The sequence below is a fragment of the Cucumis sativus genome, chromosome 7 (genome assembly GCF_000004075.3).
Source record: "Cucumis sativus cultivar 9930 chromosome 7, Cucumber_9930_V3, whole genome shotgun sequence".
Lineage (NCBI taxonomy): Eukaryota > Viridiplantae > Streptophyta > Magnoliopsida > Cucurbitales > Cucurbitaceae > Cucumis > Cucumis sativus.
Window position 1 is genome coordinate 13,632,161 of NC_026661.2, and position 17,317 is coordinate 13,649,477.

General features: G+C 36.4%; 1 protein-coding gene and 1 long non-coding RNA gene across 3 annotated transcripts; both read right to left on the reverse strand.

Annotated features, from left to right (window-relative positions):
- Positions 1-495: 495 nt before the first annotated feature.
- LOC101213510 (F-box protein CPR1) lies at positions 496-3,016 on the reverse strand. Of its 2 annotated transcripts, none has more exons than XM_031889161.1 (2): positions 2,853-3,016; positions 496-2,033 (listed from the first exon to the last, which is right to left on the reverse strand). In XM_031889161.1, the coding sequence occupies exon 2, from the start codon at positions 1,933-1,935 to the stop codon at positions 694-696; it is 1,242 nt and encodes a 413-aa protein (XP_031745021.1). In that variant the 5' UTR covers positions 1,936-2,033; positions 2,853-3,016; the 3' UTR covers positions 496-693. The 2 variants fall into 2 exon arrangements, with proteins under 2 accessions (XP_031745021.1, XP_004139751.2); XM_004139703.3 differs by having other exon boundaries at positions 496-1,966; positions 2,853-3,011.
- A 5,326-nt stretch (positions 3,017-8,342) lies between these two features.
- LOC105436137 lies at positions 8,343-10,048 on the reverse strand. Its single transcript, XR_970060.2, has 2 exons — positions 9,277-10,048; positions 8,343-9,193 (listed from the first exon to the last, which is right to left on the reverse strand). It is a non-coding gene; the product is annotated as an uncharacterized LOC105436137 (long non-coding RNA).
- Positions 10,049-17,317: the final 7,269 nt, after the last annotated feature.

Here is a 17,317-nt window from a genome sequence, read left to right on the forward strand (position 1 = left end):
TTATCTCAAATGGCCCTTCAATGATCATGGAAGATTAAAAAACTCCGGTTACCTTTTTAGCAGGGGGTTTCCTCTACCTCCAGCCCCTAGGCTACTATTAGCTTTTGATTACATATATCCTACCCGCTTCTCATTTCTTTTTTTTCCTTTTTTTGTCAGGTCCCACGGCTGAATGGTTCGAACATGATGCAAAAATTGAGAAAGAAAATGCTTTTGTAGAACACAGTATAGAAAATAGGAAGTGGTTAGCATCTTAAAGGAGATTCATAACAGAGAAAATGGATTATTGACGCCTTAAGACAGACATGGAAGAATTGAAGCCAAACAGAACTGGAAGAGGTGCTTTTTACCAAGTTTATCTTCCAATTCTGTTTGGCTTCAAACGGAACATTTGAGTAAACAGTTGAAGGTCGCCTAACTCGTCTATTACGTGTTAGGGAAAGTATGATCAGCTGCTCATATTTTAGGCCAAAATATTGTTAATACAGAAACAAGTGAAAGAAAGGGACAACAAATTGGTGATTAGAAAGAATAGTTTTTAAACTCAGCTCATAGTCTCATACACCGAACCTAAGATGTTGAAGCAATACATATACAGAACCTAAAAAGGAATAAGACAGGCTTAATCAGATTAATATAGTAAATAATAATATCTCCCAAGATGCATCTTCGGTACAAACTGACCTGAGATTTCTAACTGCTACTCCAAGAGACCATGCTGTTGACGTGAGGAAAAAGGAAATCTGATGACACGCGGAGTCGTTTCTTATCCTCAACTTTAGTAATCGATCGCAATTCAAAGTCGTAGATGTAAAAAAAACCATCTTTTGATTTGAAAATGAGGTCACCTCTTATTCTGAAACTTAGAAGCGGAACCATATCCATTCTGCAACCTATGTTGATGCTGTGCTGTTTTATCCATATTTCCCCAGACAAGCCCTTCAAGATCCAAATGTCTGTGTGGGTCTCCATGTGTGTGACATAGCTTAGAGAAGAGCCAATTTCAACAATTCCATCATACCTATTGCAACTGTTCGGAAGTGGTATCGTTTGAAACTTTTCATTCTCAATTTCCAATGATGCGATGCAATCGCTGTGGTTAACTTGTGGGATCCAGTGGAGGGCTCCTATGGCTTCAACAGGTTTATATCCAAACCAACCAAAGAGACCAAAAGGAGGCCCATCTACAGCTCTCCAGTTTTCAGTACCAAGAATAAATATCTCGCAACTGATATACATCAATGCATCGCGAAACAAGTGAACGACCTTGTATCGGCCTGAAATATTGTCATATGCAAATCCATAAGATTCATTATGTGATGAATTCAAAGTTCCTGGAGGAAGAGCGGTCAGCTTCCTGGTCACTGGATTAATAACTATCAATCCCCCTATCTTCAATTTGTTATCAAGCAATATCAAACCATTGCAGGTCGCTCGAATCTGTCCAAAGCAACTTAAGCTGTACTCTCCTACATTGCTAATTCCATCTTGAAATTCTAAAAACTGAATGAATCTCTTTGAAGTGGGCTCCAAGTTATGGAACAGAGAGAGAGATTCAGAAGACTGCATATACTTTGCTTCAATTGAGAGGGTGTTTGATTTTCCAGAATGTGGGAGTGATGGAGTTAAATGGTGGGAAGTTTCTTCATAACGAGTTGGTGCAGTGAAGATTAGAACTGATTCGGAACGATGGAAATGAGTCTCAACAAATGTGGGGCTGCATATGATATTAAACCAGTGCTTACAAACAAACATTGATCTATGAAGTGAGTCAAGTGGGAGTCTAATGAGGATATTTGAAACACAGTCTTCATGAACATAGGGAATAAGAGACTCTTGCTGCTTCCTTTTCTCTTCTACATTCCTAACCAATTCACTTTTTTTTGCTGATCTTGACATACTTGCAATTCTTTTACAAATTGACTCCTCTTTCATACTCGATGTTTGCACACCAGAGAAATGTGGCCTGAGAACCAAGGAAAGATGAACAACCTTTTGAATTCTCTTCTTCTCAACTAGATGAAAACTCAAAACTGACAATTTTGGATTTCATTATCATTAGTCCCTAGTTTGCAAGACAACTTTTCTATCTGTACAATTTATACACCATGTTTCTAAAAGAACAAGAACTTTGAGACACGAGTAGAACGACAAAAGATTAAATATATCATAACCTACCAGCATAAGAGTATAAGCTTTTGAGTTCATAATGGTATCAAAGTAGGATCCTAGGTCCTAACCACTTTAATGTCATTCTTTTTCATTAATTAGCATCAATAGTTGATGTTTAGTCATATGCTAAAGATTAAATATACCATAACCTACTAGGATAAGCTTTTGAGTTTAGAATGGTATCGAGGTAGGGTCTTCGTTCCGAACCACTTTAATGTCATTCTTTTTCATTAAAAGTATCAATAGTCAGATGTTGAGTGTTATACTGAAAATCAAATACACTAAATAATCTATCCAATTGGTTGTGGAGGTGATTTAAGTAGCAGTGAACAGGAAAGTAACACATTGAACCTTGACTTGCTCCTTTTCCAGCTCACAGTTCTAAACAACAAGAAAGGGAATCAAAACCGCTAAAAATTACAGTCAAATTCCGATCCATCACAAAACGTTTTCTGAAGAACAACAGAAGGGCAGGGAATTGAAACACAAGAGAAACAATTAATCCAAAATTCAGCCCGATCACACACACCCACATCAGAGAAAAGGAAGAATCGGAAGGAAAATTGAGAAAGTAGAAAAAGTTGGAGTCAAACAACGAAAATCAAAGCAAGGAGTCAATGATCGAGGAAAAAGAAAAGAAACAAGAATCACCGAGTAAGAGAAATGAGGAGTATATTCACCTGAAGATAGAGGAATAGAAGAAGAAAGGCGTCGGGAAGAGGGTCTGATGAGGATGAACGAGTGAGAAGATCAGTTCGTGCTGCCCAGTTGCTTTTTATTGGAAGACTGGTTCGTCATGGATGTCATCATGCGAATGAATATTATAATATTTAGGAATTGACTTGCAACGACCCATAATTTCACCTATTTCCTATTTCCTATTTCCTATTTCCTTTTTCCTATTTGGAAAAGAAAAAGCAAAAACAAGTCGACTCCAAAATTTATAACCTTATCTTTCACTTCATCCTTTTGTCCACAGTTTAGATGATAATAATTATTAAAGTTTGGTACAAAGTCCGAAAATAAAAATCTACAGGTTAACTTTGGCAAATAGAACTACCAAAATATTTTACACAAATTGAAAAAACTTATAGAATTTAATATTTTAAAAAAAAAATCAGGTTTATTCTTTTTCTTATCATCCTCTTTTTTCTCTTATTTCCTCAATTTTTTTTCTTTTTCTCCTCTTTGCAGTATTTTTTTTTTCTTTTTGTCTTTTCTCTTCTTCTCCTACTTTTTAAATATTCTCATTTGCCCTTCATATCAATTTTTTTTTGTTCAGTTATTTGATTCAAGATCGTGCTATTTTTTTTCAAATTTTTATTTACTTTTTAAAAACCTTTCACCAAATATATAACATTTCATCCGCTAAAAAATAGCCAAATCTAAACAAGATACCAAATTTCAACGGTATTAAAAAATTATTTTAAAAAATAGTTGAGATTTTACAAATTTATGCGAAATGTAAAGATCGTCTACCAAAAAATCTAAGATGAATAGCCATCGTTTCTCAAATATATTAGGCTGTGAATGTTAATTAATCACGGGTATTTTTGAAATTTATCTTTTTAATGTTTAAATGTGTTTGAAATTGTATATTTATAAATTACAAAACTAGTCATTTTATTTAGAGTAGTTATAATTTTTGGCAATTTTAGAAATAATAATTCACTATATAGCAACAATTTTAAAAAATTGCAAATATAATAGAAAGTATCCGTGATATAGTGATAGACTTCTATCCTTAATAGATTTTTACAGATTTTGCTGTGTTTGTAATTTTTTTTAAAATGTTGTTATATACTTAATTATTTTGAATCTAATTGTTAGGTCGACAACTATCCTTTTTATTTACTAAAATTTAATTGACAACAAACTATTTAATTTATTTTTTAATGTAATCTATATTTAAAAATTTGGTTAAATTGTAAATGTAATCGATATAGTTTGAAGAAAGGAAGAATTTAATTTTTTACAACTTGATAAAACCTCGTATATCATTCTTATTGTTTGAAAAACCCTCTTAAATAGTTCGTACCAATATGACTATTTACCATGAGTTCGTTAAATGAAAGGGACTAAACTTTAATTATAATAAATCATAGATACTAAATTTTATATTTTTAAAACTATATAAACTAACTTATAATTTAACTTAAAATATTTGTATAATAATATAGTTTATAATACAATAATAATACATATTATATTAAAAAATAAATTAAGTTTATAACATTAAACCCTAAATCAAAAACCTTATTCTAAATATTTCTAAATGTTTTCGTATGTATTTAATAACATCATGCATTTTAAAATTTAAAAATTAAAAATTAAATCCTTCATACAATAAAAAAAAAATTAAATCAATTTTTAAAAAGAGAATTGGAGTTGTTTCCTTTTACCTCAGAATTAATATGAAAACATAAAACACAAATTCTCTACCAAACATGTTAAATATAATTATCAATTTCGATAAAAGAAAAAATAATGGGTTTGGGTTAGTTAATTAGTAATAGTTCTTTTAACCTAAAAAAGTGTGCATTTATTTTACAAACTGATATTTAAAATTATTTTAATAAAAATTTATTTTTTCACGTTTATAGAAAATGTCAATTGTTATTTATCTTTTAGATAATGATAACTTAATATAAGAGTTTGAGTAGTTACGACAACGATAACTATAAAGATTGGTTTGTGTTCATGTTAATACTCAAATAAATTTAAAACTAATTAGATCATATTTTTTTTAATTATTTTTAAGTTCAGGGTATTTATGAAATTTTAAAAAAAATCAGGTGTACTTTTGGTTTCATTCCAAATTAACAATAGAAGTATTTTTTAACATTTTTAAAGTTTAAAGTACTATAAAATAAAGAACAAAGAAAATAATAGGGAAGAGAAGACAATTGAACTCAACTGTGGTGTATCTTACAAAGGCACCATATACGTCTATTTATAAGACAAGTCATGGTATTCGTTATATTATGGAATTCAAGTGGATGAGTATTTCAACATGGAAGTGAGGAAGAGTTATATGAATTAAGATTGGTAACCTATGTAGGTTATAGCTATCTACATAAATAGTTATATTTACAAACAATATTATTTGATTTGTGTTTATACATGTGATATTGTCTTCCAATAATATTGTTGGTAAATTTTTACTAAAAGACAAACCACATGTTTCTCAAATATGATGAGTCATTGAGCTTAACCATACAAATTCTCTACTAGCTTCATGAATTGCAAGAATTTTTACATGATTCAATGAAGTGGTTGTAATGATTTGCTTTACAAATCGTCAAGATAACCTGATTGAGATCTTTTTTTGTGTGGGTTAGATAAATATCAAACTAAATCAAACTTTGATTTGTTTGAATAAACCAAACTCATATCAAATCGTCCCTCGAAGATAGCAAAGTATCTACTTAACTCCATTTAAACATTTTTTTTTTATTGGAGAACAACTATATCTTGATAATAAATTTATTGAAAAATGTTATATCTATAGGTCTCGTATTATTAATAAGATACATTAGTGAATCTATTGCACTAAGGTATGGTACTTCATGACCAAGTAATTCTTCATTATTTTCTCGAGGTCGAAAAATATCATTTTTCGCATCTAGTGATTGAATCACCATTGGAATGTTCAATGAGTGTGTTTTGTCTATGTAGAATCTTTTTTTAAAAAATTATATATATGTCAATCGATGCATAAAAATTTCATCAACTAAATGCTCAATTTGTAAATCAATTTGTAAATTCATTTTTGAGATATTCTATTGTCTTTGAAAACTTTTGAGGAGTTTCAATTATATTTAAATTATCAAAATATACAACTATGATGGCAAATTCTGAATGTGATTTCTTAATAAAAAAAACATGGATAAATTAGATTATTTTGATAAAAAAATTTCAATAGATATTCACTTAAGCGATTTGTACCACATTCGTCCTGATTATTTCAATTCGTATAATGATCTTTGTAATTTGATTGAATATAATTGTCAAGAGTTTGAATTATATGATTCAGGTATCTTAAACTCTTCAGGGATTTTCATATAGATTTCATTTTTCATATATGTTGTAACTACATCCATAAGATGCAACTACATCCCTAAGATGCATGTCAAGCTTTTTACCAAGGCCAGGAGAATGAACCACCCTATGAAAGTTTAATAATTTATTAGTCCAATTTCATTTGCTTTATGCTTTATTTCCAAGCGAAGACAGAACGTATAATCTCAAATTCTTTCAAGAGAAATACTATTGCCTTTAAAATATCTTCAAGAGTTTCTACTCAAATCATCAATAATATATAATAAATCTCAAATTGTGTTTTCTTTTAAAAGCATATGGACAAATAAGAGTTATTTTTATACGCTCGTATCAACAAAAATGTAATAAGATGATGATATTCGTTTGGAATATTTTATACCTTTTATCGTTGAATCATATAAATTTAGAACCTTTAATCCTTCCAAAATATAATTATTAATATATTTATATAAATGTATAATGACTACATCTATAAGGTGTATGTTAAGCTTTCCATACACAGTAAGATGTTTTAGATATCTAATGGTATTGTATCTATCATAGGAGAATATGTATCTCTCATATAACCAATACTAGTTCTTTGAGATAATTATTATGGAATTTGTCCCACTTTCTATTTGTTTTTCTTATAAATACTTATTTGTATTATGCATGTTCGACATTCTCTAGATGTCTAAACCACTAGTTCTCATGATTTGAACATAAGTTTATTTTGATTAGATTGTTTCTTTTCACATAAGGCAATTTTTTCTGTGTCATTGCGACATTGTTCAATATGTCTAGCTAAGTACATATTATTTATGAAATATTACTTATTTTCGTAAATAATATCATGAGCAACATTGTATGCAAAAATGTTGTCAATTTATTAGGTATGGTTATATTTTTTTCCTTACTATCCTTATTTACTTTAAGATTCTTATAAATGCTCATATTCAGGATTTCTTCTAGAATATCATATTCTTAATTGAGATATTAATTGACTAATTTTTCGATGATCTTTCTCTTTGGAACTCATTTGTTTATCACAGTTCAAGCGTGTAGTATTAACAACTTGTTGCACTGAGATATAGTTCTTTGATGGTGTCTTTGTAACAACTATAACTCGGTCACTTTCTTACAATTGTAAATACATATGCATTTGATTTGTAACATTTTATTATCTTTTGAACTTCTAGTTCAAAGTAATTTGTATAATGATCAAAATGAAAAAATATATTTATGCATTTCATTCAATTGATTTTCCAACATTTTCTCAATTTCTCCCTCTATGTTGGAAAAATTGTCTCATTAATGAGAACTAGAAAATTGCATAGCAAATATATCATCCGTTCAAAGTTTAATTATTCCATCATCTTAAACATGATCTCATATAGATTTAAGGCTCAACTATTCAAACATAAGCTATAAGATATTCCTTCACTTATCTCAATCAATTATCAAATATTTTGGGATGCAAACTCACTAGCATTCTCAAAACAAAATAGTAAGTATATCTTTTCCAATAAAAAATGCGCCGCCAAGCATTAATAAACCATAAATCTCTTCCAAAAGCATGGGACTCTCAATTTCAATTTCTGCTAGTGAGAGTTTGGTAATTAACCTCTTGAAAACAGGAGACCTTAACAATTTATTATGTGAGAAAATCTTCTAGTTCTTCAATGGATGTCAATGTATATTTCTAATCATACATTAATTTCATTATTGACCCAAAATGACTCTCATGTCAAATAAAATTATATTTAGATCAATGAACTTCAAGTTATTTGTTGCATATATCAATTACACGAATATGTGTCTGTAATATAATCGAGAAGTAAAAGTACACAAATTTACTATATCCACTACCCGCAAAAGATTATATATAATATATGCATATCATATATTATTTTTATAATCAATGTCTCTTGATGATATCGATTACAACATATACCTTCTTAATTTACTAAACTTCACTTTGATAGATTTATACAAATAGTGTAAAGACCCAACTTTTCTATCTAAGTCGAGGTGATTAACTTTTGAAAAAAGATCTTTATGGATATCAAATGAATCCAAGACATTTGAAAAACATACAATCGAGGAAAAACAACTTTAAATGGATTCGGTTTCAAACAACTACAATTTTAAAAGCACTGTTTACCAAAGTAATAGTTCGTAAACTATGTTCCAACATAATGTTGAAGAAAAATAAAGATGTTCCCTATGGTAATCACACTTCCCACTCTTGTTACCTTTGCCTGAAAAATTAAACATAAAGGGGTGAATATAAAGATACTCAGTAAGAGACCCGCTACTGGTCCCGTTAGGGAAAAATAAGTTGTTAACGTCCTATTAGGATACCCTGCACAGTCACAGTCTTGTGATCCCGTAGGATATGTCTAACGTCTCAAGGGGCGTACATTTCGGTCTAGTGTTCTGCAGAAACACATATCAGTCTAATGCTTCCGAAGGATGCATAATAATTGATAATCCCATAGGACACCTACAAGGCACACATCCCAATAAAAGCTAACAATTTTTCCCTCCGTCCATTCTAAACCTCTTAACAGTCATTTATAACACCGTTCAACTACTTCAACATATATAGTTATCTCACTTAACGTTCTAACAGTCAACCTATCTCACTTTAGTCCAGAGACCATTGGTAACAGTTTAATACATCAGTCAATCAAACCACAAAGTCATAACGCCCCTCAGTTCACCAGTACAAGCCACACATTAGTACAACCTACACCCAGTCGAATCAAAGTCACAAGTTCACATCCAAAATTATATACAACACAATCTAGTCCTGCTTACAGACAATCTCCATATGCATTCGACACCAAGTCTACGTCAATTTATGTATATACACATCAATACATATATAAATAACGGTGGTTGAGTCCAGTAGCAGAGAAACCCTTACCTCAAGGTAACTCAATTTCTCGAATAAACTATATCCAACTAAAGATACCTAAACATAAAAATTATGAAACTCAATTACTTTCACGATACACACTTCCACTAAATTTCTCCTCAAAGTAGATTCTAGCTTACCAAGTATTGGCAAGCCGAACTCCAAAATTCACAATTTTGGTTATGAATACAGGGGACCCAACATTACTTCCAACACCTTCAAGAATACATTAACAATTTAGCCAATTATCCCAACCGTAACGTTTGAAAAAGTTTGAAATAATCATAACCGAAACTCAATTTGTTACCAGCAAAACAACTTCGATTTTACAGTAGAAAAGAGGCAGTAGTTATTGAACCTAGACGAAAAGATCGTGCAACAAAGTGGAGTGCAAGCCGGCTTGGAGGAGCGACGCGTGGCTCACAGGAGGTTTCTATGGGGGAACGAACGGTTCGGTTGTAGTGCGTGCGGAGGTGGAAGGAACAACGCAGAGGAGTAGCGTGGCGGCTTCGCAACCTGGATGGAGGATGACTTCAGGCGAATAGTGCAGCGGCGACGGCAGGACGAGGAGATTTGGGCGGTGATGGTGGTTGGCGGATGAGCGAAAAGGAAAGAAGGACGACGACTGGGTTTCAGCTTCGGTGAACGGAAAAGAAAGGATGGTGGCAGCTTCACAGATCTGGACGAGCAGCAGTTTCAGGTGGACGGAGAGGCGACGCATTTGGAAGATGGCTGCAAGTTGAAGTGCATGGCTGCCGGCTTCGTCTGACGGTCGGTGTCGAACAGAAGAGGAAGAAAAGAGAAGAGGAAGGGATTGGGGTGGGCGGCTGGAGGTAGGGTATAGGGAAAGAAGAGAAGAAAAAGAAAGAAAAAAAATGGGGGAGGGGCGTGCGTGAGAGAGAAAGGGAGAGAGAGAAGGAAATTTTTTTTTAATAAATAAAAATTATAATAATATAATAATAAATATATATTATTATTATTGTAACATTTCCAATCCTTTTCTCCCCTAACTTCTTTTCTTTTTTTAAAAAAAACCTTCCAACTAAAATGCAATTTGATTTAAATGTAAGATACCTTACAGTTCAGGGTGTTACGTTCTTTCCTCCTTAAGAAACTTTCATCCTCGAAAGTTCTAATCCTAAAGTAACTATGGATAACGAGTTTTCATCTCATCCTCTCGCTTCCATGTCGCCTCCTCAATTCGATGATTACGCCACAAAACCTTTACTAATGGAATGCTTCTATTACAAAGCAGCTTCACCTCTCTAGCCAGGATCTCCACAGGTTGCTCCACATAACTTAAATTCTCGTCAATCTCTAGTGGTTCATAATCCACTACATGAGATGGATCTGCTACGTACTTTCTCAACATCGAAACATGGAAAACATTATGAACTGCGGAGAGAGATGGTGGTAATGTCAAACGATACGCCACACACCAATTCTCTCTAAAATCTCAAATGGTCCAACGAATCGAGGACTCAACTTTCCTTTCTTCTCAAAACGCATAACACTCTTCATAGGTGCTACCTTTAAGAACACCTTATCTCCCACATCAAATTCAAGGTCTTTCCGTCTCACATCAACATAACTTTTCTGTCTACTCTGCGCTGTCTGCATACATGTTTTAATCTTCTGAATAGCCTCATTTGTGGACTGAACCAACTCCTGACCCATCAAACTCTATCCACCAACCTCACTCCAACAAACAGGAGTTCTACAGCATTTTCCATACAAAGCCTCAAATGGTGTCATGCTAATGGTAGCCTGAAAACTGTTATTATAAGCAAATTCCATCAAATGCAAGTGAGAGTCCCAACTACCTGGAAACTCTAGGACACAAGCTCGTAGCATATCCTCTAAAACTTGGTTCAAACGTTCAGTTTGACCATCAGTCTGTGGGTGAAAGGTTGTACTGAAATTTAATCTCATGCTCATGGTAGTCTGAAGTCCCTTCCAAAACTTAGAAGTAAAACGTGCATCCTTGTCAGAAACAATCGATACAAGCACTCCATGCAGTCTCACAATCTCAGTTAAATATAACTATGCCCACTTACTAGCAGTATAAGTGGATTTTCCTGGAACGAAATGTGTCAATTTTGTAAGCCTGTCTACAACAACCCAAATCACTCTGTAACCCTTCAGGGTTGTAGGCAGCCCTGTAATAAAATCCATCGACACATTCACTCACTTCCACTCTGGCACACTTAAAGGTTGTAAAAAACCTGCTGGTTTCTGTCTAGGTGCCTTAACCTGCTGACACACTAGGCACTTGCTAACAAACTCTGTCACTTCCCTCTTCATATTCTGCCACCAATAAAATCATTTTAGATCCTGATACATTTTCGTACTACCAAGATGCATGGAAAATGGGGAACTATGGACTTCGTTCAATAAGTTAGTCTTAATTGTAGTGTCTGCTAGCACACACAGACGTCTCTCAAACAACAGTCCACCATTAGAGGATATAGAGAACTCATCCATTTGCCCTGATCCAACGAGGCGACGTCTCTCCACCAAGTAAGGATCACTACTTTGAGCATCAATAATCTTCTGCCTCAAAGTTGGTTGCACCGTTAACTGAGCTAACTGTGAGGCGACTATCCCCACAAATACTGCAATCTCCGCTCTCTCAAAGTCTCGATTGTATCGGTGTCTGTCTAGTAATAAGTGTTGTCGAATGTGATACTTTTCTACTAAGAGCATCAGCTACCACATTCGCCTTACCAGGATGGTACAATATCTCGCAGTCATAGTCTTTTACTAACTCGAGCCACCTTCGTTGTCTCATATTTAACTCCTTTTGGGTGAAGAAGTATTTCAGGCTTTTATGGTCAGTAAAGATCTGTATCTTTTCACCATATAAGTAAAGTCTCCAAATCTTCAGTGCAAAAACCACTACTGCCAACTCTAAATCATGCGTAAGGTAGTTCTGCTCATGACTCTTCAACTGACGAGAGGCATAAGCAACCACCTTACCTTGTTGCATCAGAACACAACCTAGTCCTTTCTTAGAAGCATCATTGTAAGTCACAAAACTTCCAGATCCATCTGGTACTGTAAGGACCGGTGCAGTAACTAACCTTTGCTTAAGGTTCTGAAAACTATCTTCACAAGCTGGGCTCCAAACAAAAGGAATTTTCTTCCTAGTCAACTGAGTCAAGAGAGTAGCCAAACGAGAAAAGTCCTCTACAAACCTCCGATAATATCCTGCTAAACCCATAAAACTACGAACCTCACTAACTGTAGAGGGTCGAGACCAACTGGTAACCGCTTCAATCTTTGCAGGATCTACGGAAACTCCCTCACTAGAAACCACATGGCCAAGAAAAGCCACATGCTTCAACCAAAATTCGCACTTTGAGAATTTAGCATAAAGTTTATTGACTCGAAGAATCTCTAATACTTTATGCAAATGTTCCTCATGTTTGGCCTCAATCTTGGAATAAACCAAAATATCATCAATGAAGACTATCACAAAGGTGTCTAAGAAATCCTTAAACACCTTATTCATCAAATCCATAAATACTGCAGGTGCATTGGTCAAACCAAAAGACATTACTATGAATTCATAATGTCCATACCTCGAACGAAAAGCAGTCTTAGGAATATCACTGTCTCTAATCCTCAACTGATGGTAACCTGAGCGTAAGTCAATCTTAGAGAATACCGTGGCTCCTTGTAACTGATAGAACAAATCATCGATTCTGGGCAAAGGATACCTGTTCTTGACCGTTACTTTATTCAGCTATCTATAGTCAATGCAAAGACGCATCGACCCATCCTTCTTCTTCACAAACAGTACTGGTGCACTCCAAGACGACATACTAGGTCGAATAAAACCTTTGTCAAGCAACTCCTGTAACTGTACCTTCAGTTCTTTCAACTCGACAGAAGCCATCCTATAAGGGGCTCTAGACATGGGAGTAGTGTTTGGCTTCAACTCAATGGCAAAATCGACCTCCCTATGAGGCAGAAGTCCTAGAAGCTCTTCTGGAAACACATCTGGATATTCTCTTACCACAGGTTCTGAAGTTAAAGAAATCTCATCTTCCCTAGTATCCACCACACTGGCCAAAATACTCCAGGTACCCTGGTTAAGCAATTTGCTAGCTTTCAAAGCTGAAATCACTTTAGGCAATACCACTGTTCCTACACTTTTGAATTTAAAACTAGGCTCGGTAGGAGGACTGAACACCACCTCCTTACGAGAAAAATCAATGCTGACATGATTAGCAGCTAACCAATCCATGCCTAAGATTACATCAAAGTCACGCATGTCCAACACTAACAAAGTTACATCCAGCACATGACCAATTATCTCAATTTTACATGCTTTAATCTTCTCCTTAGACAACATAATTTCTTCAGACGGTGTAGACACTGACAAAACATAATCTAAGGTCTCCACCTCTAAGCATGCATGTGTCACAAATAATGAGGAAATAAAGGAATGAGAAGATCCTGAGTCAAACAAGGTTAAGGCAAAGTGCCCTAACACTGATAGTGTACCTGTCACCACTGTGCCAGCCTTCTCTGCCTCTGATCTACTACTGGCAAAAACTGTACCCCGTTGTGGATTTCTCACTCCCTGACTGCTCTGTCTAGCCTCAGTAGATCTCAAGGGACAACGATCAACCATGTGTCCCTCATGTTTGCACTTGAAGCAAACTCTCATTCCCATCAAACAACGGCCCAGATGGCATTTCCCACACAAATCTTTGCTCTAGTAGTGTCCCCTGCCCCACTAGGACTTTGCTGGAAACTGCGAAAAGGATCACCCCTCAAGTTCCTCTAAGGAACTCCCACAAATCTTTGCTCTGCTTTCTTCTTCTGACCAGACGACGTTTCCTTATCAAAACTCTTTACACGAACTTTGTCCTTCCCAATACTCATATCCACTGCTAGACACAGTGCTTCAGCCTGAGTGGTGGGCTTTAGTGCTCGCACAAAGCCTCTAATCTCATCCCTCAATCCTTTGACAAACCTCTCAGCTCTAGCCTGCTCATTACCAACGAGCTTAGGGGCAAAGAGCGACAGCATGTTGAACTCCTGGTCATACTCCTCAACTGTCATGTGTCCTTGCTTCAATTCCAAGAATTCATGGCTTTTTGCATTTCTAAGGTTAGCTGAGAAAAACTTGGTATAGAAGCAGTCTTTAAACTGATCCCAAGTGATCTGTCTCACATCTCCACCTAACATACACATCGTGGTCCTCCACCAAATAATACCTCTATCCCTCAGAAGAAAGGCAGCACACTGAACTCTATGCTCCTCTGGACACCTCATGTAATTAAAAATGGTTTCCACCGAGGACAACCACAACTCAGCTTTGGTAGGATCCTCTAGTGACCCATCAAACGTCTGAGGGTCATATTTCCTCAAGTCTCTCAAGTGTTTCGCCTCGGCAGAAAGCTGGTTTGGTAGTATCGATGGTTGCTGTGTGTCACAGACATATTTTTCCAAAGTGTGTTTACCTTTGGTTATATGCTCCGATTACCCCCAGTTTATCTCATCTTTACTTTGCATAACTAGTTTAGGTGTTTGCTTTCCATTCTAGGTCATAAAGCTTGGGTGTGACGTTTCGGCATTTTCATATGCAAGCCTGCTAGAGAAGAAAATGTTCAAAATGTACTATAGGAGAGGCATACCAGTTGAATCCCCGCCCAAGCATTAGTTGTACTCTTTGCAAACAACCCTTTTTTCTTGCAATTGACAGTCTTTAATGCTTATTATAACGTCTATTTCAATGTATTTCTTTCTTTCCTGAGTTTTATAAATAAAATTTTCCTAAAACGCAAATGAAGGTTACGACATACATCGACTTTACCCACAACTCTTGGATTTTGATCGGCTGACTTGTTCATTGAGTTAGAACAAGTGCCGCACAATCGTCCGTCTCGAGGTTGAAACGCTACGATTGTGACAAGTGGTATTAGAGACAAAGTTGGCTGAGTGACAGTTTGGACAAAAAAACGTCGACTGCAAAACGAGCGGGTAAGACCCATAAGGAACGATTGGTGGGGATTGAAGAGCAGATGCGCCACCTGATGGAAGTTCCTGATTCCATCCGATTTATTGAGGAACGACTTGAGGAAGTTGCCAAGAGAGTCGATGTTGTTGATGCGGTGTCCGCTTGTCTGGACGGATTACCCATACATGATTTGTTGGCTAGAGTTGACACGTTAGAGTCACAAATCAGGAGAATTGGAAATGTTACCTATGAGTGTGGGGACAGTTCGTCGGGCTCTGTTGCCCAGATGGAGGAACGAGTTATGGAGCTAGATAACTCGCAGAAAGACATAATGGAAATGATAATGGCATGTCAGAGGACTTTTGAGCCACCTTGGATGTCGTTAGAAACGAAATCGTAGAGGTGAACACGAAGGTGAACCTTACGATGCGAGCGTTGGCCAATCAAGCTCCAGCTGGGGGAGCAATTACAGTTGGCAAGATAAAGATTCCATAACCCAAGCCCTTCTGTGGGGCAAGAGATGCAAAGGCACTGGAAAACTTTATCTTCGATATTGAGCAGTACTTCAAAGCCACGAGTACTAATATGGAAGAAGCCAAAGTGACACTGGCGACCATGCATCTATCTGAAGATGCCAAGTTGTGGTGGAGATCCCGGTATGTGGACATTCAGGAGGGGCATTGCACAATAGATACGTGGGACAGTTTAAAGAGAGAACTCCGCTCGCAGGTTTTCCCCAAAAATGTCGACATTCTGGCTCGACGGAAGCTGCGAGAATTAAAACACACTAGAACCATTCGCGAGTATGTGAAGGAATTCGCGGGGCTGATGTTAGATGTATCCGACATGACCGAAAAGGATAAAATCTTCAGCTTTGTTGAAGGGTTGAAGCCATGGGTAAGGACTAAGTTATACGAACAGAAAGTTCAGGACCTCGCGTCAGCCTATGCAATAGCGGAGCGTTTGTTTGATCTGTCTGATGACACTCAAGAGACGAGACGTCGTCAAAGCTCTTCACTTGAAAGAGACAGAAACGGCCGACCGAATTCCCCCAAGACTACTGGAGAAAATGGAAGTCCCGATAGAGATCGCAAGTCTTCCTAGTCCAATACGGGGAACACCTGGAGAAGACGTGATAATCCAAACACGTTGAATCGTCCTATCAGTTGCTATATATGTAATGGACCACATCGGGCGAGGGAATGTCCAGATAAAGCTACCTTCTATGCCTTTCAGGCCTCGTTAGCTGCAGACTCAGATGACACGTCGGGTCAACCAGAGGAGGAAGTTGGACAAGTAGAAGGAGTTCAGAATGTTAGAGTGGGAGCCATAAGACTCTTGTCGTCCCTTCAAAAGAGAGCAGGGGAGACAGGTGGGCGCACGAAAGGGGGCATAATGTATGTGGACACCTGGATAAACCAAAACCATGTAAGAAGTACTATGGTTGATTCTGGTGCAACTCATAATTTCATAACGGTGGCAGAAGCCAGACGGCTAAACCTTCATTGGAAGAAGGATACGGAAAAAATGAAGGCCGTGAATTCTACAACTTTACCCGTCGTTGGAGTAGTAAAACGGGCGGTGATACAGTTGGGAGGATGGAGCGGTTTCGTTGACTTCATGGTTGTAGGAATGGATGACTTTAATGTGGTACTCGGAAGGGAGTTCCTCCTCGAACATCAAGTGATCATGATGCCTGCAGCTAAATGTCTAGTGATCACGGGCTCTACCCCCACCGTTGTGCAAACAGCCCCTCGGCAACCTAAAGGATTGAGAGTAATCTCAGCCATGCAACTAAGAGAGGATCGTGTTCGAGAAGACACAAGGTGTGTCGCAGAGAAATATGGAGATGGGAAACGTGATAGTTTGCCCATGCCAAAATCGCCAACGAAGAATGAGTGTCATATGGCGTAGTCAGAGTCATCTGGACTCTGGAGACAATCAAGGAGATTGTCAAGTGCAGAATTCAATAGACCTGCAAAAGCTCTGTATAAAGCACAAGGCTTTTTACGTGAAGAAGAGAAAGGACGATTGGGTGTCGACAGCCGTGTCCTGAAGCAATCCTGAGGAGAGGGCCAATTCTTGGGTCCGTGAGCGTGACACAACCTGTTAAAACTTACGCTGAGGCGTGTAGTCATGCGTTGAGTGGTGTCCTACTGCAGAATAGACACCCTATCACATCTGAGAGTCAGAAGAAGAGTGCCACC

Bases quoted from the DNA above. Each gene is read 5' to 3' on its own strand.
- LOC101213510 (XM_031889161.1), bottom strand. From the start codon at position 1,935: ATGAAAGAGGAGTCAATTTGTAAAAGAATTGCAAGTATGTCAAGATCA.